Genomic DNA, 21,985 nt, shown 5'->3' on the forward strand with positions numbered 1-21,985 from the left:
GGGCAGATCAACCTCCAGGTGTGGCTAATAGAAACACTTTGCTCTGGTGACTAGTGTGTTTACAGCCTTAGAATCATACTATCCTTCCTTCCCAGAATAAGTTTTTACTAATGTGCCCTGCAACAAAATGTTATGGTGCGGCGTCCTCCCTGCTCAGGATTCCAGTCATTCCATTTCATTCTGACTCCCGCCCCCTTTCTCTAGTTGTCTGCCCCCCAACAATAGTCACTTAACATTCTGTGACAATAACCACCACTTTGCAGGAGGGGGTCTGTCTTTGGCTGTGTACCCACCCTACCCTTAAAGCACATTCAAGGGACAACCCCCCAAGAATCCCGGGAACTCTAGTTTGTTAAGGGTGCTAGGAACTGTAGCTCTAGGGGGGATTAACTACAGTTCCCAGGATTCTTAGGGAATGTGCTTTAAATGTATGGTATATATGTGAGAGTGCACTTGAGAGTGGGGAGCCACACCCACTGCTGGCCTGTGGCCCCTAGAGAACCGGCCAAGGATGAAAGCGGCCCTCAGTACAAAATAGAGATGGAGGAGAAATTCAATTCAGTTCACATTTCAAGCCGAATCTATTGAATTCGCATTTTCCAAAACAATATGAGAACTGAAACACACCATCCTCTGAAATTTGCACTTATTCGAATGTTGCAATGGAGTTCACCAACCAATGTTTACAAAGCTGCATATGTTAGGGGGAAATGTGTATAAAAATGAACTTATGAGTGAAAATAACATACAAAAATGCATGACATGACAAGAAATTGCTTGCAAAAATGTGTACATTGTCAAACCTGCCTACAAAAATTAAGGCACTGGAACTGGCACAACAGTAAGTATGGCTCTACCCTGAGGCTCCATCTGCATAATATATTTAAAGCCACATCATACTGCTTTACACGGGTTTTCCCTACCCCCCAAGAATCCTGGGAACTGTAGTTTGTTAAGGTCACTGAGAGTTGTTAGATGATCCCTATACCCCTCGGAGAGCGGCAATTCCCAGAGTGGTTTAACAATCCATCTCTCTTGCTGTGAAACTCTTTAGAAAAGACAGCCCTCTTTTGAAGCAATCCTTTGTTTGAAGGGCTGTTGGGTCAAAGTTGAGATTAACGATAATGAACCCTAAGAAGGAAGAGCCAGAGGGGCCTTGAAATTGCCTAGTGGCAGTTTAAGAACATAATAACATAAGAGCCCGCTGGATCAGGCCAGTGGCCCATCTAGTCCAACATCCTGTTGTCACTGTGGCCAACCAGATGCCCACAGGAAGCATGCAAGAAGGACCTGAACAACAGACAGAGCAGACCCATAGGTCACCTGGTCACAGTCTTCCCCACTATGGTAAAATTTGTATATCTATCCATCTATCTATCCATCTATCTATCTAATCAGTCAACAACATATAGCAGCTATTTCTAAATTTGCATCTATACATATCAATTAGGACATGCAAATTATATTCAAATTGTTGTTCCTTTTTAGGCAATGTGTCAATGGCCACCCTACTCCCCAGGTAGCCATGTAAGCATGGCTACCTGGAACTTCTCACCACCCAGGGACCATGGGGAGCATGTTCTGGCTACTGTGACTCTTTTTTCGAATTCACAAAAGCAGCAATTAACCATATTTAGCATGTAGGGAGGTGGGGGATCCTCATCTCTGTCTGGATTTGCATGCCTTTTAGGATCTTCCATTTGGAAATAGAGCTGGTAAAGGCCAAATCTTGTATAGGCAAAAGGAATCGTGACTCACCGTCATCCCAGGACTCCAGTCAGAATGTAGCTGCGGTAAGGCTGGCTTTCTAAAATTGACATCAGTGGGAGGTGTGCAGGGTTAGAATAGCACTGAATGTAGACAGGCTCTGTTTATGTTGCAAATCTGCAGGAATGCAAAAAAAAAAAAAAGGTTCCTGTGGGTGCAGAATTTAGTTTAGTTTCTGCATCCATACATGTAGGAATCTTGGATTGCAATTTAAAAAAAAGTGATTGGCCCTCATGGCTCCACAGATATATTTGAAAACATGTCAGCAACCCCTGTTGGAATCTCAGAAGCCAGGGGTGTGATTGAAATAGATTTTCAGCGGCTGGAGGCAGGGCTGGTATCTGCATAGATCCTTACCCCCTCCTCATGGTAATCAAAACTGTAATGAATTATGAAAAATAAGAGACATTATGCAAATTTGCTCAATTTGCATACTGGTCAAATAATTCTTTTTTCCCCCTCTGTGCAGAATTTGGATTGCTTGGTTGTATAATTTTAAATTTCCTTAGCACAACGTACATGCAGCCCTGCTCAGGGGCTTCAGTGCCACAAATACAATGCAATTATCAACAATGGGTGAAAGGCTGAAAGAGCTTGGCATGTTTAAGCTGGAAAAGAGATGACTGAAGAGGCGATCCTCAGTATTTGAAGGACTGCCTCACTGATGATGCAGCATTCTGTTGTTCCAGAGAGTAGAACCCAAGCCAATTGGTTCAAATAAATGACAAGAAAAATGTCAATATTGGGACGACTTTCTGTTGGAGAGGCTGGATAGCCACCTATCAGTTGTGGATTGGACCAGGACAGGGGCTCCCAAACTGTGTGGTCTGTGGGCCACCAATGGTCTGCCAGCTTCATCCAGGTGGCCCATGGCATGGACACATTACATGTTCGGATGGATTTTTAATTGTATTTTTATTGCTTCTTTTATTTCTCATGTTGTATTTTATTGTATTACAATCTGAATGCCATGGAATGCAAATTTCAATATTATATAGAAAATAGAAGAAGCAATAAAAATCATGCTGTACAGCACATTACAATTGCTACATCAGGCAGAAAAATCATTAAGTGGTCTGCCAAGACCCTCAGCAGTTTTCAAGGTGGGAAAAAAGTTTGGGAACTGTTGGACTAGATGATCTTTGGGGTTCCTTCAAACTTTGTATCTATTGGATGATCCTACAATTTCTCCTTGAACTCAGCACTGTCCAGTCCTCTCTACCGGTGCCAACCTCCACAGCAGTGTGGCTGAGAGTCCATGAGTGGTGTATTGGTAAAGCAGGGCAGCCAATATGATGCCCTCCAGATATTGCTGGACTGCAATTCCCATCATCCCTAACCATTGGCATGCTGGACGGGGCTGATGGGATTTGTAGCCCAACAAAATCTGGAGGGCTCCATGCTGGCTATTGCTGGGGTAAAGTGTTAGGCTTAGACTAGATAGACCTGGGTTCAAACCTTCCCCTTCAGCTTTGAAGCTTGCTGCATGTATGGCCCTGAGTTCAGTCACTCTTTTTTCAGCTTGACCTACCTTAAGAGGAGGAAAGAAGGGAGGCAGAAACCACATATGCCACCTTGAGCGCTAGGGCAGGGTAAAAACGTAATTAAAACCCACAAAATAATGCAAATGGTCTCTTAATTTCCAGGGAAAGATGGACATTGGCCAAGAGCTGATAACTCTTCAGGAAAGCCTGGGAGGCCATAAGAAGCACATCAAAGCTTTAGAAGAAAAACAAGATGAGATGGTGCAGCAGCTGAAATCTGCTAAAGAGGTTAGTGAATCCTTGCTAATATAATGGTGTGTCAAAGAGAGCAAGTTCAGACCTCACCTCTGCTAGCAGAGCCAGCCCTGCTATTAGGCAGAATGAGCTGACTGCCTCAGGCGGCAGATGTGGCAGCAGGAGGGGAGCAGCAGCCCCCTGGCTGTTACCCTTCTCTTGGGATGAAAGAACAAGGAAATATGAATCCAATGTACAGAAATGAATAGCAATACAAACTTGGGTCTGTATATTTAAGTCTAAAAAATATTAATGCCAAAATTAATAAAATAGAAAAAATAGAAAAATGTCCAACTTTAATCTCTCTCTGTCTATGCAGGGGAAAATAAAATGTCTATATTATACAGATATACAAAAACGTAGGTATACAGATATATGGTTCAGTTTTGTCACTACATAAACAGTAGTCCAAATAGTAATTCTATCACAGGTCAGCCAGCAACCAGGAAACCAGGAATGAGCCTTGTAAGTAGGAATGATTGGGCAACCCACACAATTCAAGATCCATCAAAGAATATAAATATATTTTTAGGAGAAGATAGTTCAGTACATATTGTTTTTATACAACAGCAAACTGTTTATGTAGTGAGAAAATTGAACCATGTATCTTTATTGACCACTGAAGAAAACCCGTTTAGGGTAGACACACATTTGGTCTATTATATAAGTGTTTGTTATGTAATGTTTGGTTTGTCACAATATTGTTGACTATATCAGCTGATACTGGATTTATTCCATATATGTTTTTAAACATTTTATTTTTCTTCTGCATTGAGATAATTTTTATTATTTGATATATATCCTGGCCTTCCTCCCAACAGGAGGAAGATGGATCTAGATGATAGATATATAGATGGTTTGAGATTAAGATGGATATTTTTTCTATTTTATTAATTTTGGCATTTTTAGACTTAAGATATACAGACCCAATTTTGTATTGCTATTCCCTTCTGATGGAAGAATGAGCTGTGTGTGCCACTCAGTCTGTTCTGCACCCCATAGCTAGCCTGTTGCCAGTTTTGTCTGCTTCTATATGAAGAACAGTGAGGGCACCATCTTGCTCTTTGCCGCAGGCAGCAAATGTCTTGGGCCTAGGGATGGTGGAGAAATTCGATTCAATTCTCATTTAAAGGTGAACTTCCAGAATTTGCACTTCTCAAAAAAAATGTGAACCAAAACACAGCCGTTCCTCAAAATGTGCACTTTTTCCAATTTTGCAATGAAGTTCTCCAGCCAAGTAATGTGTACAGAAATTCATATACTAGGGCAAAGTGTTCATATATTAGTGAAAATAACATACAAAAGCACTTTATATTGGGACAAAATTGCTTTGCAAAAATGTCTATATTAGGAAGTATTGGATACAGCAGTTTATATATTAGGAGAAATTTGCACTAAAATACTGATGAATTTTCATGAGAATGTTTTTCCCCATCCCTCCCCAAATTGCTGTGGAAATGTGGAGAACCAAACTTAAGATCAGAAAAATGAGAAACTGAAATTGACGGATTTGATTATCCCTACTTGGGCCAGCCCTGTCTTCGAGCCTCAGGTCCCCCCCCCATCTGCAATATGGGGGTGATAATACTGACCTACCTTGCAGGGTTGTTGCAAGGAATATACACTTAGATAATGCAGGTGAAACATTTTCAGCACTTGAAAGCATTATTATTCCTGGACTGCCTCATTGCCCTCATTGGACCTGGATCGCTAATGTTGCCTATAACACATGTCAAAAGCATGTCCTAAACAAAGTTCTTTTTGTGGCATATACATATGTATAGTACAACATTTTGGCTTTGATGGAATCAAGTGCTTGATGGAAGTGTGCTGGTTAGGAGCATGGGCAATGAGAATCTTGAGTTCAAATGTCATCTTAGCCAGGAAATTACTGGCACCCTGCAGCAGTTGAAGTTCAGATAATTTCAAAGTCCTCCTCTGGGTCTCATCTTTTCCAAAGGTTTGCTTTGTAGATGTTTCCTTTGAGGAGGTCTTTTTCTCTGGTGATACTGCAGAGAAATCAATATAGTGGTATACAGTAAGCTACAAATGTACAACACAATATTGTAGCGTGAAGTGCTTCCCCTTAGAGTTCCAACGAGCCAACCAACACTTAAGACTGACAATGAAACTTTGGATCCCAGACCTCCTGCAAAAGTCTACAAATGACCAAAACTGAAAAATGTTTAATTTATGGCAACCACATATTGGTTCCCTGACAGGGCAGTCGCTGATTGTTTTCCTTCCGCTCTTTCTATTATTTTAGATGTTTTATTATTGTTGGGGGGTTTTGGATGCAAATATGTATATTTACCTATCTGCTTATGGAAAATGTAAAAAAGAAATAAAAAAAGAATTCCATCGAGGCAGCCAGTCCCTCTTCCAGGACACTCCATTCTCTTTACCCTCTGTCTACCTCTCGTCTCTGTTCCCCTCCAACATACAGCATGCTCAGTCCTCATTGAGCTGTTTTTTGGGGAGGAGGTGCTGCCTTAGCTCCCCCCAAGTATTTTTTCTACTTTTGCAAACCTTGGGGCTCCCCTGAACATGCTTACATCTTCCACTTGTTTCTCGGTAGCCTTGTTTTGGCTATATAGCCATTGGCAGCATCTGCATTCACTGGAGGTATATATGATCACCCGAGCGCCGTTGTTTTTTTTTTAAGAGATTGTTCTTCTCCCCTTTGCTCATCACAGGGTCAGCAGATGGCACTGGGGGAGACTGCCGAGGCTATCCAGAGAGCAACAAATGCACAGCAGTTCAGCCAAGCGCTGAAGGAAGAAAGAGGGAGACTCCAAGCTGCCTACAATAGCATCAGGCTGGTGTGTATACTGAGCAAGAATCTGCCCATTGCTTAGTTCCTGCTGATAAGACAGTGACTTGGCTTGTAGTTAGAAGAATTACAAGTACAGATAGAGCAGAATGTAAAGTAGCTGCTGGCCTTAATCAAGAAACTTGGAACGAAGGGGGGTGGGGGCTTCTGTAACGCCAACTAGGACCAAAACTAGCAAGGAGAAGGGCAAAGCCCCAAAGAATATGGTTCTAGTTACGTCAATAAACATGCTTTGAACAGTTCACTGATGGATCTACTGTAGGTTGCAGACTCCAGTATTGGCACATGACATTCTCCAGCACCTATCAGGAAACCAGCGCCCATCAGGATGTACTGCTAAAGTTTGCACTAGCTCCAGTGGAGGCTGATCCATTAGGGCAAGTGGTGCACCGCCCCACCAATCTTAATCTGCCCTCAGCCAGCTCCCACCTGCATGCCTTCTTACTTACAATCAGTCAGGGGGTGGATCCGCCTGCCATTGGCTGTGGGTTTGCCTGTCACTGGCTCAGGCTCCACCTACTGTTGATCTCCCGCCCTTCCGCCCTGCCAGTTCCATTGGGCACCAAATACCACTGCCTAGCTCCTCCCCCCTTAATCTTGTTCCTGGTCTTCTAACCACTTTTTGACAGCTAGGTCTGGGAGCTGCCATTCTGATTTCCTACAATGCCCCTGATATGTAAGGCATTGTGGGAGATTAAAATGGTAGCTCCCAATGGTGATCATATGCTGTCCAACGCTATTGCCACAAGCCTGATGCGGCCCTCTGATGTAGGAGTGGGCTCACCACAGAGCACTTTAGTGAGGGCCCCATCTATCAAAACTGGATTTGTATGTTTTTTGATACTGTTGTTCTTATTGCAGTTTTAGATTTGCTCTTGTGTGAGAGATGGGATAAAAATGCTTTAAACAGTGAGACAGTTAACATGAGTGTATTTATTATTTATTCATTAATAGGCAAAAAACCCTTGCAATTTAAGAACGTACCTATAGCCAACAGATATTTCTATCCAACTTTAAAAAGCAGGGAAATTGGGCAGTAATAATGAATGTACCAGGGGAGCAGGAGACCAGACCTCCTCTCTGAGATATTGTACTGCTCTACAAATTTGTTAAAATGCAAACACAATTTGAGTTGGTCTTTCACAGTCCAATCCATTTCCTGTGTAGCTTGGAAGAATTTGCTAACATGTGCCTCTGAGCATATGTTGAGTAGTGGCAACTACACTTCCCAGGATTCTTTGGGGGAAGCCATGACTGTCTCAAGTGAAATAAAGGTCTGGCATGGGTGTGGCCTCCTGACTAGCCAAGCCAAGCAGCTGTGAGTCTGGCTTTAGAACACTGACAGTTGGTTCTTACTGAGTATGCCCATGCTTATCATTGACTCCAATGCTAAGTTTCTTAAATTAATTAAAAATCAGCCAGGCATTTTTTTAACTTTTAAACGGCAGACGACAAATGTCAGAGTATGGGGCAAGGTCAGTAGCAGGATTACAGATACTCTGTGAACATGGCTGATTTTTAATTAATTTCAACAAATTATGAGAACTCTGACAGAAAAAAGTCCAAAAGGGGTCTGTACTGTTTCGCTCTCTTTTTACACTTTGAACTCTCAATTCTCTCTGACTGTTTTGTGTATTGCCATGAAAATTTAGAGGGTTGTTAAGCAAGCATTTCTGAGTTCAGGACTATAAGTTTTGTAAGGTTTTGTTTTGAAATGAGCTTATGGGAAGCAGCAGTATGGCATGGGGGGTATTTTCAATTTAACACTGCGGAATGAGAAAACCTCATGCTGGCTATAGTATATAGCCACTCTCGTAGCTGTATAATTTAGATTTAGTAAACAGGAGTGTGTTGATTTGTCCAGAGTCCAGAGCAGCAAAATCATTATCAATCTTTAAGTGCCAGGCAAAACCATTCTCATCTCCCAGGCATGTGGTTCTTAACTTTGGAAGGCTTTGGAGGGCTTCTGTTGTGTAGCCTTCCTAAGAGTTGTTCTATCACCTTAATACTGTTTTTTTCAATTAACGTTTACTTTTAATCCTTATTAACTGGAAGTTGCTTTCAGTGCACATATTTGTGTAGAAAAAACCAACAAATTTAATAAATAAATTAAAACCTTTTAAAAACAATCAGATATTCTTCACAGCTAAGTAATTTCAAGGTTGCCTGGAACAATATCTTTCCGCCATCAAATGCCTTGGTGAACAGGATTTTTTTTTTAAATCCCACCTAAATGTTAATAATGTAGACTGAGAGTCTGAGACACAGGTATAGTGATTTTAAGTGATGGGTATGAATGCTACTAATATATTGCAGTGCAAAATTTCTTTTATAAATCAGCCTACTGGGCAGTTTATTACCTCCCTCCCATACCACTCTGGTCTTATCCTTCTATTGTTTAATTTTAAGATATTCCTTGTATGTTTTTGCAAAAGAGGAGCCATAACCCAATGGCTTAGCATGCAGGCGGAGCCATGTTCAATCTCTGGCATCTCTGGTTAAAGGACCTTAGGAGCAGGACTGCAAATGTCCTGTGCCTTGGACCATGGAGAGCGCCTGCTGCCAGTTAAAGCAGATAATACTGAATGTCAGGGCTGAACCACAGTCAGCAGTCTTTGAAGTGGGTGAGCCAGAAGCCCAGTGCAAGCCAAAAGTCAAGACTGAAAAACAAACCAGGAGGTATAGACAGAGCAAGTCAAAGGACTTCCAGGAGATGGGACAAACCAGGTTCCAAAGGACAAACCAGGAGATGGAATTGAGGAGCAAGCCAGAACTCAGGACCAAAAAATAACCAAAGGATACAGGAACAGACCTGTTGGGAGTAAAGCACCAATGTTGGTTACAACTGTGACCTGAACCGGGGGGGGGATAGATAGAAAGGCCATCTATTCTTCCCTCTGCTGCTTCCTCCTCTAAAGTGTTTGTTGTTTTTGCAGGCTTTGCTCCTCCCCTTCCTGTCTTTGCTCTCAGTTAATTAGCAATAGCTCCCTGAGTGCAGGCTGCATGGCTGCTTTGACATTTATGATTTTCCCTCTTAAGTTTCTTTATTCTTTCAACTATCTGTCTTAACAGTCCAGTTATTTCTGCACTTTGCTGCAATATATATCTACCAAAAACTCTAACACTAGGCCAAGCTCAGGAAGACCACACTGCTCAGACAAGATCCAACTGCAGCAGGAAGTCCTTTTATACTGTTTCCTGTCCAGGAGGATCTAATGACCAGCCTTGGTGGGTGGTGTCAGTCCAGGCCTGAAGCTACTTCCCTTAGATTCATTGCTGCCTGCAGTTCAGTGGCTCACCACATGGGGCAGCTGTGCACAGATCCAGGAGCTTCTGTGGACCTAAGCTCGGTGGGCCAGTGGCCTGATCTGAATAAGGAAGTTGTATTAGTATTAAGCACTCTGCACTCAATCAGAATACATTCAAATTAAATTCTAACATATATATGCTAATTAACTCAACAGGAAAAAGATCGGCTGGAGGAGAACATAAGGGAGCTAAATCTGAAGCTGAAGCCTGCTCTTTCTGATAGGGAGAGACTCCTCCAGGTATTGCATATTTGAGATACAGATGGGTGTTTCAGGGAAAAAAAGAGGATGGAGGAACTCAGATGGCCAAGAAAAGATTTAGTTGCATAGAAACTAAGCAAGCAAATGCTTGTAGATTTGCTTAATTAGAATAGTATATTTGGATTTCAGAATCTGGGGACCTTGGCACCTGCAAATGGAAACCTAGCATTTAAGGGAGAAGAGACATGGCCTTCCCCTGACAAGCTAGTTTTCTACAAGCAATGGATCATTTAGTCTTGTGCTGTTAGTTGCTCTGCATTTAGTTTGCTAAAGAAGAATGAGATACCAATTATTAAAATAACAACAATGGTGACTGGGTTGCAGGAGAAAGTGGCTCTCCACCAGCAAGTCCAGCATCTCACCATGGAACTGGAGGGTGCACAGAAGAAGCAAGAAGGTTTCAGTGATCAAGTCTCAGCCCTCTATTCAGAGCTTGCCAGTGCCAAGACCCAAGTCAACCACCAGGACAAGGAGAAGGTCCTCATGAAAGAGGAGCTGGAGTCAACCAGACAGGTGATTCTCAAATCAAATCAAATTTTATTGTGCGGTCATAGACCCAATATACAATTGATTAAATTTTCAGATTAAAACAAATAAAACGATACGATACAAAATCATCACCTAAAAAGTTAGTCTACAACAATCAGTCATAATGTTAGGTACCATTTTTACGTAGGCTCTGAGCTAGAATTAGAAACTGGGCGACTGATTCAGTGGTATGCTTGTCTATATCAGACAGGAGATGGTTCACTAACCACTTGGTGGGCCTGCCAGGAAAAGCTTCGATATGTGGCAAAATAAATCTGGCACGTACATCTTTATATAAGTCACAGGTAAGAAGAACATGAGCAATTGTTTCTACCTCTCCCTTCTTGCAGATACAAAGTCGCTTTTCATATGGAATTCCTTGAAAGCGGCCCTCTAAGAGCGCCGAGGGGAGGCAGTTGAATCTAGCCCTGGCAAACAGATGACGAAAACTGGGAATGGTCAGATTGGCAAGAAAGGCCACAGATTTAGGGAATGAAAGGCTTAGGCCAAAATAAAAAGGGGAACACGTTTTATGAGCACTGGCCATTGAATATTGGAGGGCTATATCCTTGATACGCTGGCCAATAGTGTGATTTGCGGATTCAAGATCCATAGAGGAAAGCAAATCCAGTGATAGGCCAAGTAACTTTACTTTCTCATTAAAGTTTTTGGACCAAGAGCTGAGGTGAGGGTCTTTCCAAATTAAATTTAGGTAGCCTAAAGAATGGGCAGCATAAGCAGCTTTGGTCCAGAATCTGAAAGCATAAATCCAGGCAGAGCATTCAATGGAATTTAAGCCCGCTTCGAGGCGGAGGCCAGCTGCCGAGGCACATCGAGGCATTCTGGATATAGAGCGCAGGAAGATCGAAAGTATCGATTCCACTTTGGCATTAAAGCTAGAAACCCATAATGGAATACCATAGAGGAGTTGAGGGAGGATTTTAGCTTTAAAAGTCTGGAGAGCAGCCGGGATATACTGGCCGCCCTGGGTAGAAAAAAATCGAAGAATGGCCTTAGAGGTGTTACGGGCAGTTTGGACTGCAATTCGGATATGTGTAGACCAGAGAGTGAAGCACAGAACAAGATCCCCAGGTACCTGTACTGTTTGACTTGATCAATCTTTTGGCCATTTATTACCCAAGAATGGATTGCAGAGCGCCGAGAGAAAGCCATAATTTTTAACTTATTGAAATTGATGGTAAGGGAGTTTTTGTCACAATAAGTCATAAAAGCACGCAAGAGGCGTTTTAGGCCAGTCTTCGAGAAGGACATTAATACAGCGTCATCTGCATAAAGCAGTAGAGGTCACTTAGTATCGGCCAGTTTGGGAGGATGGAAGTTATCAGCAAGGCAGTATTTACTCAGATTGTTGATAAAAAGATTGAATAGGGTAGGGGCCAGTATGCATCCCTGACATACCCCTTTTGTGGCAGAGATAGGATTTGTCAGACTACCATCCATGCCACATCGCACACGAAGTGTTGTGTGCTGATATAAACGGCTAATCAAGAACAAGAGTCTCTTATCGATCAATGTCTGGGATAATTTAATCCATAGTAATTCTCTCGGGATGGAGTCAAAGGCAGTCTTCAGATCGATAAAGGCAACATATAAACCATTACTGAAAGAGCATCTATACTTCTCTGCCAGATGGCTCAATACTAAACAATGATCAATAGTAGATCTGCCCTTTCTAAAACCAGCCTGCTCTCGACCCAATATATATCCAAGAAGTCAGTCTCACATTTAGAGGCTAGTGTAAATCTTTCCCACCACTGACAGAAGGCTAATGGGTCTATAGTTGGTGGGGTCATCCCTATCCCTTTTTTTATATACTGGGATACCAACCGCCTCAAGCCAAGCTTGGGGAAACTTGCCCATTAGGTTAATCAAGGTGAAGAGGCTGGCCAGTATTGGGGCCCACCAGTCTATATGCGCTATTATCAGTTCAGAAGGAATAGAATCAATCCCCGGGGCCTTACCAGTTTTTAAGGACTTAATCAATTTAGCTATCTCGGATTGTTCAATTGGGGGCCAAGCTGGCAATGCGCTTATGTCTATAATAGTTGGCATACATGAAGAGTAATCTGAGGAATTTGCAAACAAAGTGGAGAAATGGTGTTCCCATATAGCGGGCGGGATGTTACATTGGGAGTTAGAAGAAGAGCCCAAGGCACCTGTAACCAAGGACCAAAAGAGCTTGGAGTTATTATTTAAAGAGGCATTTATTAGAACCTTCCATCGCTCTTGAACATCTCGTCAATTTTTGATAGCAATCAGTAGTTTATATTTCCTTTTAATAAGGTAATATTCCGATGGCAGTGTATTTACATTATCGTTTCTATACCTGATATACACCCTTCTCAATTGGTTCTTAGCCTCATGTCAAACCAGCTAGAAGTTTTTGTCCTGAGTATTCGAGAAGAAGGGGGTGGTGGCCTTAAGGCCGTCTTCAGGGCTGAGGTCAGAGTAGAATAGACATATAAGCCAGCCGAAATTGCACTAGCATCAACTAATCGGAACCTAAGATCCAAGCTCGAAGGAGAGTCTAAGAGGTTAGACACCTTCTCAGCGATCGCATCCAACCAAAAGACTCTCTTATAAGAGGAGTAAGGTGCCTGGACCTCATAATGAGGATTTATCTCTAGGTGGCCTAACTCAGGTATTAGCAGGGTAAAAGTTAAAGGTAAATGATCACTTTCAAATCTCGCGCCAACTGAAAAGTTGGAGATTAAATTTAAGAGAGATTGGGAAATGAGCACATAATCCACCACACTACTTCCATGGCTAGAGATGTAGGTGAATTCTGCAGGATTGTCAACTTTTGTATGGCCATTAAGAATCGTCAAGTTTAAACGGGCCACTAATTGAGTCAGACAGGTTCCCGCGTAATTCACCTTTAGATCCTTGGAAAATCTGTCAAACCTAGGAATAAAGTTATCTGTATCTATTCCTCCCCATAGTTTGGATAAGAAAAGGGCATTGTTATTCGAGCCTATCCTGGCATTGAAATATCCCACAACAATGGGGTATGCCCTAGGGTATAGAGCTTCTAGTTCAACTACATATTTTTCCAGATTTCCCAAGACGCTATTATACCACGTTTGTGAGACGAGGGCAGGATATATACATTAATTAATAGAAGGGTGATAGTTCTAAACTCAATTAATCCCTCAATCGCAGTATTTCTGCATGGCGGAAGCTCTCTGATGTTCATATGTAGAGAAGTGGAAACCAGAATTGCTAAGCCTGCCTTGGGCCTGCCTTTCCCTTTAGGGGGCTCAGCAAATAACTCTAATACCAAAAAACCATTCACATAGATTTTTTTACAAGACCAGGTTTCCTGTATAAATATCACATCATGGGAACCCAAAAATTCCCTGAACCCAGGACAGTTTTGTTTAGACGTCCATCCCGCTATATTCCAAGTCAGGAAATTAATTTGGTCCATTTGGTAACCAGCCCGGCCCCAAACTGGTGATAGACGTGCGCCATCCTCCCCTAACATAGACTTTGCTGGAGGGCCATCTCTAAGCGGGGATTGTCAAACGCACTCTGAGATATGGTTTAGCACACCATCTTTATCCAAAAATATTCCGCCAGACCTTACCAGGGGCACACACGGAGATGCCTCTGCAGTCCCTGTTTCAGAGGGCCCCACCGGGACGTGAGCCAGTTCCTCAGGACAAAGATATCTGGATCTATCCCAGTCTGAACCCACCATTAATGGTTTATGCGGGGCATTAAGGGAAGATATCTTAAGAGAAGCCTGTACCACACCATAGCTATTGGTTGGTGGTTGCGATCTCCCAAAGGGGAGCGCATAGAGTCCTTTGGTGGAGAAGAAATTTAAATCAGAGAGTTGATTGCGATCTGTTGGGTGGTCTTTCTCTTAAGAACAGATCTCACTTGAGTACATTCCTGAGGTGTGGGTGTCATTTCAACTTCAGGGGAGATGGCGTGGGCAAGAGTGTCTCTTAAGATCGTCAGTCGGTCAATGATCTCCTTCTGAGATCTTATAGGCAGGAAGTGGAACGAGTTTATAAGTTCCTTCTCTTCCAAGGTTGGGGCAAAGATTAGAGTAGAGGGTTGTGGCTGTTGAAAATGTGGATCTAAAAACATGGAATGGACTTCAATCAAAGGCTCGTCCAAACACCAAGGAGAGTTCCTTAAATTTTCCTTTATATCATGGCTCGAGATTTTACTAAAAAGTTGGATGGGCTTCTGGTTTGCAAATAACCTACTTAAAGGTAGCCCTGCACGATAAAAATTATCCTTCTCCATATATAGCCACAACAAGGACGTCCAGGACCCAAAAGTCACCACTGCTCAGGCATTTTGATAATCATAAAATAGGTATTCAATGCCCATGATGTCTTCTATCAGGCCACATTCTGGGACACCACATCCTGTAAGTGAGCTTTGCGTTGGTAAAAAGGTATCATACCTTTTGGTTTTGGAAAGTTGGAAATCACTAATTTGCAACAGCTCAGAGATAGAGTCCAGTTTTGCTGGGATATAGGAAGAGGGGAGTAACGCACCTCATCTTGCAGCAATAAGTCAGAGTCAAGGACATGTTGCCACGGATCTTGGATTACATCGCCGGGAGGCATGTTCTCAGTTAAAGCATTTGGAGGTGCCTCAGAAGGTAGGGAGGTATAATTAGGCCCAGTAAGTGGATGCGGTGGTATGCGAGGGAGATCTAGATGTCCAGCGGTAGAGCAGTCCTTAGTGTTCTGGGATTCTGACTTAGATAACCTGGACGGCTGGGTGGGAGTCTGTGGGGTTGCTTCCATTATTTTGAAGAGCTTTTAAAAATCCATTCCCTTGGAGCGGGTTGAAGTATTTTTCTTTTTCCCTTTAGACTTAAGGTTTCCAGATTTCTTCTGGGCCACCTCTACTCCCTTCGATTTCACAGGTTTGCGCTTGGAGCCCTTCTTTGTGTTTTTGGGAGCGAGGGTCTTCATTCTGAGTATAGGAGAGGTCTGAGTACCCATATGAGTTCCCATAGGAGTTCCCAAGCGCTCGTTGTGGGTTTCACAAATGGGAGATTTATAGAATTCGGCTATCACGACCAAGAAAGCGTAACATTCCGACAAGAAGTTTTTGATTGAGTCGAGATCGTTAGCCAGCAGCCATAGAGATGACTCCAATTTAAGGGGGTATACTTTATCCATCCCTTCCTGCTCCGCTTGCCTTTGTAAAGAAGGTGTGATCCAGGGGCTTGTGAGATTATCAGGCCTAGGTACAGTGGGAGGTGTCGAAAAACCTTCAGAAATCTGGAGCGGATCAGGGGCAGTAACCCCCCATTCGGGCAAGGGAAGAGCATCCTCAACCTCACTTCCAGGAAGCGGGTCATGTGAAATGTGAGTAGAGCAACACCCTGTCCCAGGTGTGTCACTAGGCAAATCCACTTGAGGGATATCCACTTGTGCAATTTCTGTGGCTAAATCCACTCCCTGGGAGGGTCTGTCATAAAGATATAGGTCGCTTTTAGTATAGTCCACGGACCAATCCAAACTAGGAGGATTATGAGATGATACTTCTACATTATGACATCCCTCATTAGGAGCAGAAGAGCTTCCTTTGTTGCACTCCTTGCAGCCCCCTTTCTTGGAGAAGTACGAAAGGATTTTCGCTTGCTTCTTCCCTTTCTTTCTTGGGGGGTCTATGCCTGTGAGGGTAACCACCCCTAGTATCTTGGATGCTTGATGCGTAAGCACCATGAGTGTTGTAAGAGAAAAAGTTCAAGCTTGGCTGAATGTGAAATTCTTGGCTGGATATAAAATTCAGGTACTAGCAATATATTAGAGAGCAGCTGTAAATAGGCAGCTGTAAGCAGATTGTTAAATTTCACACGCTGAGATGATGTTTATTGTTGAGTCAAGTTCTTATCACAGGGAGTGAGGGGGAGGAGGGGAGGGAAGCCAGTCTGGTGTCTTTGCTATTTTCACCCTCAGCTAGGAGAAAATCGCTCCTATTGCTGCTTCAACAAGCACTACAGACTATAAGTATTATTTTGGTTAGATTTTATCCAGCTGTAGCTAAGTCAGAGCTTACCAAATATGATGAGAAAGCTCAGCGAAGACTGGGAGTTGTTTCCTATACGTCTAACACCGTCGCCATCTTTTTCCACCATCCAGGTGATTCTCCATTCTGGGAACAGGCCTTGTGCCCATTTCTCCAGTTGTGGGTGGGATCCATGTCACTATCATTATTAATTACATGTGTACCTCCCTTTTCTTCCAAGGAGCACAAGGCAGCATGCTTGGTTCTCCCATCCTCCCCATGCACACACCTCATTTTATCTTCACAACAGCCCTGGGAGGTAGATTAGACTGAGGGTTAAACTATGGTTAAACTAGGGAATCTTTTAAAGCATGGTTGAACTATGGAATTCACTCCCACAAGAAGTAGTGATGACCACCAATTGGGATGGCTTTAACAGAGGATTAGGCAACTTCCTGGAGCATAAGGCTATCAATGGCTACTAGCCATGAAGGCTACATTCTGCCTCCACTGTCAGAGGCAGTATGCTTCTGAATGCCAGTTTTTGGGAATCACAAGTGGAGAGGATGCTCTTGTGCTCACGTCCTCCTTGTGGGCTTTCCATAGGCATCTGGTTGTCCACTGTGAGGACAGGCTGCTGGATTAGATGGGCCACTGGCCTGATCCAGCAGGCTTTTATCTTTTGAGTGGAGGTTTGTACCTGTATCTCCTAGTCCAGCACTCTAGCCACTACACTGCACTGGCAATCAATATATTTCTCTATCCTCTGTTCATTACATATGCTGCTGTTTGTGAAGGACACATGTCCACCCAACAAATTTATTTCTCTTTCGGGGCAGTTTAATTGCAATGGCCTGTAGCCAAGGAACTCTGGGAAGTCAAGTTCTCTGAAAGGGCTGTCATATAGCAATCATGGTATCCTTCTGAACCATCTTGCTGGGATGGGTCTAGGAGGCACTGTTTTACAGTGGCTCCATTCCTACCTGATGGACAGGACCCAGAAAGTGGTGCTGGGAGACTACTACTTGACCCCCTGGCCGTTGGCCTACAGGGTACCACAGGGTTCCATACTGTCTCCCATGCTCTTTAACATTTATATGAAACCGCTGGGAGAGATCATCTGGAGATTTGGAGTGTAATGTCATCAATACGCTGATGACACTCAACTCTATCTCTTCCTTCCATCTGATGGCAGGGTAGGACTGCTTGTCCTAAACCGGTGCCTGGAGGCTGTGAAGGACTGGATGTGGGCTAACAAACTGAAACTTAATCCAGACAAGATGCAAGTGTTGCTGGTCAAGGGGAATCTGTCCCAGGGATAGGGTTGCAACCTGTTCTGGATGGGGTTGCACTCCCCTTGAAAGAGCAGGCCCGCAGTTTGGGAGTTCTTCTGGATCCTGCCCTGCTGCTGGAATATCAGGTGGCTGCGGTAGCCAGTGGTGCTTTTGGCTATCTCAAAATGGTCTACCAGCTGCGTCCATTCCTGGAAGCAGCAGACCTAACCACGGTGACACATGCATTGGTGACATTGAGACTTGATTACTGTAACGCACTCTACGTGGGGCTGCCTTTGGAAACTACAGCTGGTCCAAAATGCAGCAGCCAGAATATTAACTGAAGCACGGCACAGGGAGCATATCACCCCTGTGCTTTATCGACTCCACTGGCTCCCAATTTGTTTCCGAGCCCAATTCAAAGTGCTGGTTTTGACCTTTAAAGCCCTAAATGGCCTTGGACCAGTGTACTTAAGGGACCGCTTATGTCCATATGTTCTGCCTCTGGTCTCCCCTGCGTGCCTGGAATGAAAGAAGTTAGATTGACAGGCACATGGGAAAGAGCCTTTTCAATTGTGACTCCCAGACTTTGGAACTCCCTGCCCCAAGAAGCCCGCTTTGCTCCCTCCCTGATGGTCTTCCGGAAACTTGTAAAAACTATTTTGTTCTGGAGAGCCTTTGGTTGGGACTGACGGTCAGCCTGACACTGTTTTTTATCTTTTATTTTTATCTTTTAATATTCTCACGCTTTTATATGTGTATGCACATATATACATGTATGTATGTTTGTATGTGTAGGCATAATGCATTTTATGTATTTTAATAGTATTTTATGCATTTTAATTTACATTTTAATTTGTGTTTTTATTGTGTATTTTATTATATATGTGTGCTATTTTATTGTAGCCACCCTGAGTGCCCTATTATATATATAAAATAAAGTTTCTTCATACCTATAATACTCAGAGTTCTTCAGAGGAAAACAGAATGGGCTAAACCAGTTTGAAAACATGGTTTAAATTTGAAGTATGGGAGAAAGTTCAAGGACCAAGCCTGGCAAACGGTGGCCACTATCTATCTGGTCTCTGAAGGTGTGGCCACATCTTGAATACCTTCTACCCTACATCTGACGTCTAAGCTTCTTGGCTTTACGTGCAAACTAGGACACCTGGTTTTGTTTAAAACTGGGATTCCTGGTTTGCACGTAAGGCCAAGCTGAGATTATTTGAAATGGAACGTAATTGTGGCAGAAGTACTCCTACCAGCTGCATGGGAGGAGGAACCGGGGAGCATGATGCTTTGTTTAGGCTCGCTGAGACTTATCCATGTAGCACTAAACCAGAGATAGCCAACGTGGTGCTTTCCAGATGTTGTTGGACTCCAACTCCCATCATCCCTGACCACTGATCATGCTGGCTGGTGCTAATAGGAACTGGGGGTCCAACAGCATTGGGAGAACACCATGTTAGTTAGATGCACCAATGCTAAATAATGATTTAGGTAAGGAAACTCAGGCTCAGAGGTGACCTGGAGCCTTCCTGTGGAAGTCTCCCTAAGCCACACCCCCTCTTCACAGGCCACACCCCTCACTAGCCCTGCCTCATACCTCAAATATTTTTGCCTGTCTAGAATGTATCCTTGAACTCTGACCATGCCTGTTGCTCGCCTGGATGGAGGACAGAGAGGTGTTTGTGTGTGTGTAGAAACTAGCCTGTTCTACTAAGATAAAATTCACATTAATTGCCCTGCACACTTTTGCCTCTGGTCCTGCCTGCCTGCTATTGGCATGTGGCCCTCAGGAGATTGCCCAGAAGTGAATGTGGCCCTCAGACTGAAAAAAAGTTGCCCACCCCTAGTATAGTGCAGCTTCATGTGTTCATCTATTGAAGATTGTGGGTAGGTAGTGATTTGGCCCCATGCTCAACTATTCACAAGATCAGTAATTCTACCCAGATGAATCCAAGTTTACCAAGTTTAAATGCCTTTGTGAATTGACCTGGAAAGGTCCATGGGACAAGCAAATAGAGGACAGCTTTGTGATGTCCCTTGTAGGTGAACAAAGAGCTTTCTTCTGAAGTGGCCGAGAGCCGCCGGAGGCTAGAAGCCTCTTTGGAAAAGCTTCATCATTTGGAGGCGGAGAAGAAAATCCTAGACAACCGCATCCAGGCTCTGGAGAATGAGCGTACTCAGCTGCTGGAAGAGGGGGAAGGAAGGCCCCCTCCGGGACAGGCGGATGGAACAAACCAAGAGGAGGATGTGAAGCCTCTCCAAGAAACCTGTGCTGATCTGAGGTACTTTGTAGTAAATATTAGGAGACGGCAGAGAGCCTTTGCCCTACATGCTAGTTTTCTATGTGCGGGGTGTGTGTTTTTGTATGGAATATTCAGTTGTGATAAGAAGGTAAAGATTGGGGGGGGGACTCAGTTCAGTCTGAATTTTAACGTGAGCCTACCCAATTTGCACTTTCTGAAACTGTATGCAAACCAAAACACACCTATCCTTCAGAATTCATACTTCTCTGAATTTTGTGATGCAGTTCTCAAACTAAATAATGTGTACAAAAATGTGTACATTAGTGAAAACTGTGCATAAAATGCATACATATGAGATGTATTATATTAGGGGAAAGTGTCTGCAAATATGTGTATATCAGGCAAAATAGCATACAAAAATTTGCACATTAGGATAAATTGGCACTAAAATGCTGATGATTTTTTCTTTTTTTTTTTTTAAAATCACAAACTGATGAGGAAATGTGGAGGATGGAATTTAGGACTGGAAAAATATTTTAAGCCTTTTAAGTAGAGATCTTTTCCAGCCTGCATCTGTATTAGAATTGTTTTAAAGATGTTTTAAATATATTTTATGCTTTGTTGTTTACTGCCCTGGGCTCCTTTGGGAGGAAGGGTGGGATTATAAACTTAATAAACAAAATAAAATAAAAATAAGAAATGGCAAGAAACCACAATTGGGAGATTTGTCCATCCTTACCTAGAGGGCAGAACTAGCTGTAATGGGCTTACATCACAGAGGTGGCTCTCCATTTGTGGAATGCCCTCCCCAGTGAAGTGTGTCTACCCAGGCATTTGATGGCCAAAGGGGACTTTTCCTGGCAACCTGGAGATCGCTGGATGGAAGAATGTTTTTAAACTGTCATTTTGGAATACTTTCCTTTTTGTTGTTAAATTTTTTTTTGAGATGTTTGTAACCTTTTGGGAGGAAGGGCAGGATATAAAAGTAATAAAATTAAGAAATAGAGGAGGTTTTGGTTGAACACTAGGAGACACTTTTTGACTATAGGAGCAGTTTGAGATTGGAAGCAATGAGTTAGGGCTGGTAGTGGGCTCTCCCTGGTTTGGGGGTCTTCAAGCAGAGGCTGGATGGCTGCCTGTTGGGGATGCTCCAGCTCTAGGTTTCTGTTATCTTTCTAGCGGGGGTTGGACTACAATTTTATTTATTTATTTATTTATTAAATTTATTAGTTGCCCATCTGGCTGGTTGTCCAGCCACTCTGGGCGACGTACAACATAAAAACATACAATTCACATTAGAATCTTAAAATTCCAACAATAACACTAAAATCTATCAGCCGTGCTGGCTGAGGCTGATGGGAATTGGAGTCCAACAACATCTGGAGGCCCACAGATTCTCCATCCCTGGACTTCATGGTCTACAAGCCCCCTTCCAACTCTATGAAGGTATTGCCTCCTCTAGAAATAGCCTTACTGACGTCACTCTGCTGACTCCTGTTCAGCTTGTGATCAACTACAATCCCGAGATCCTTATTCATATGTACGATTGCCAAACCATGGATCTCCCTATCCTATACCAGTGGATTTGATGTATGCGTTTATTTTTTTGGCCTAGCTGGCAGAACTTTGAATTTTCCTCTGTTGAATTTCATTCAAGGGCTGTGGCTTACGCTTTGCATGCAGAAGGTCCCGGGTTCAATCCTCAGAGACATCTCCAAGTGGGGCTGGGAATGTCCCATGTCTGAAATCCTGGAGAGCTGCTGCCAGCCAGTGTAGGCAATACTGAGCTAGTATTGTGTGTGTTTGTTCCTGTTCTGTTCATTTTGGCTCCGTTTTCCATTCTAAGGAAAGCTCAGTTAGGAAGGAGAGGCACCTCCGTCATACTGAGAAGCAGAGGGCCTTGCGGGTGGTGGTGGGGGGGGCAGTTGCCATTGCTATCCAGTTAACCTCTCCTACCTGCAGAAGCCTCTCACTG

The 21,985-nt window shown here is 43.2% G+C and overlaps 1 protein-coding gene across 1 annotated transcript in view; it reads left to right on the plus strand.

Annotated features, from left to right (window-relative positions):
- The window catches only part of LOC133370004 (golgin subfamily A member 6-like protein 22), a 67,693-nt gene that overhangs the window by 7,713 nt on the left and 37,995 nt on the right, over positions 1 to 21,985 (plus strand). Inside the window, exons 5-9 of the mRNA XM_061595869.1 lie at positions 1,691 to 1,793; positions 3,414 to 3,539; positions 6,242 to 6,367; positions 10,272 to 10,460; positions 19,811 to 20,049. Of these exons, the coding sequence (XP_061451853.1) occupies positions 1,691 to 1,793; positions 3,414 to 3,539; positions 6,242 to 6,367; positions 10,272 to 10,460; positions 19,811 to 20,049 (783 nt within the window). The remainder of the gene's footprint in view (positions 1 to 1,690; positions 1,794 to 3,413; positions 3,540 to 6,241; positions 6,368 to 10,271; positions 10,461 to 19,810; positions 20,050 to 21,985) is intronic.

This window comes from Rhineura floridana, chromosome 14 (genome assembly GCF_030035675.1).
Source record: "Rhineura floridana isolate rRhiFlo1 chromosome 14, rRhiFlo1.hap2, whole genome shotgun sequence".
Classification (NCBI taxonomy): domain Eukaryota; kingdom Metazoa; phylum Chordata; class Lepidosauria; order Squamata; family Rhineuridae; genus Rhineura; species Rhineura floridana.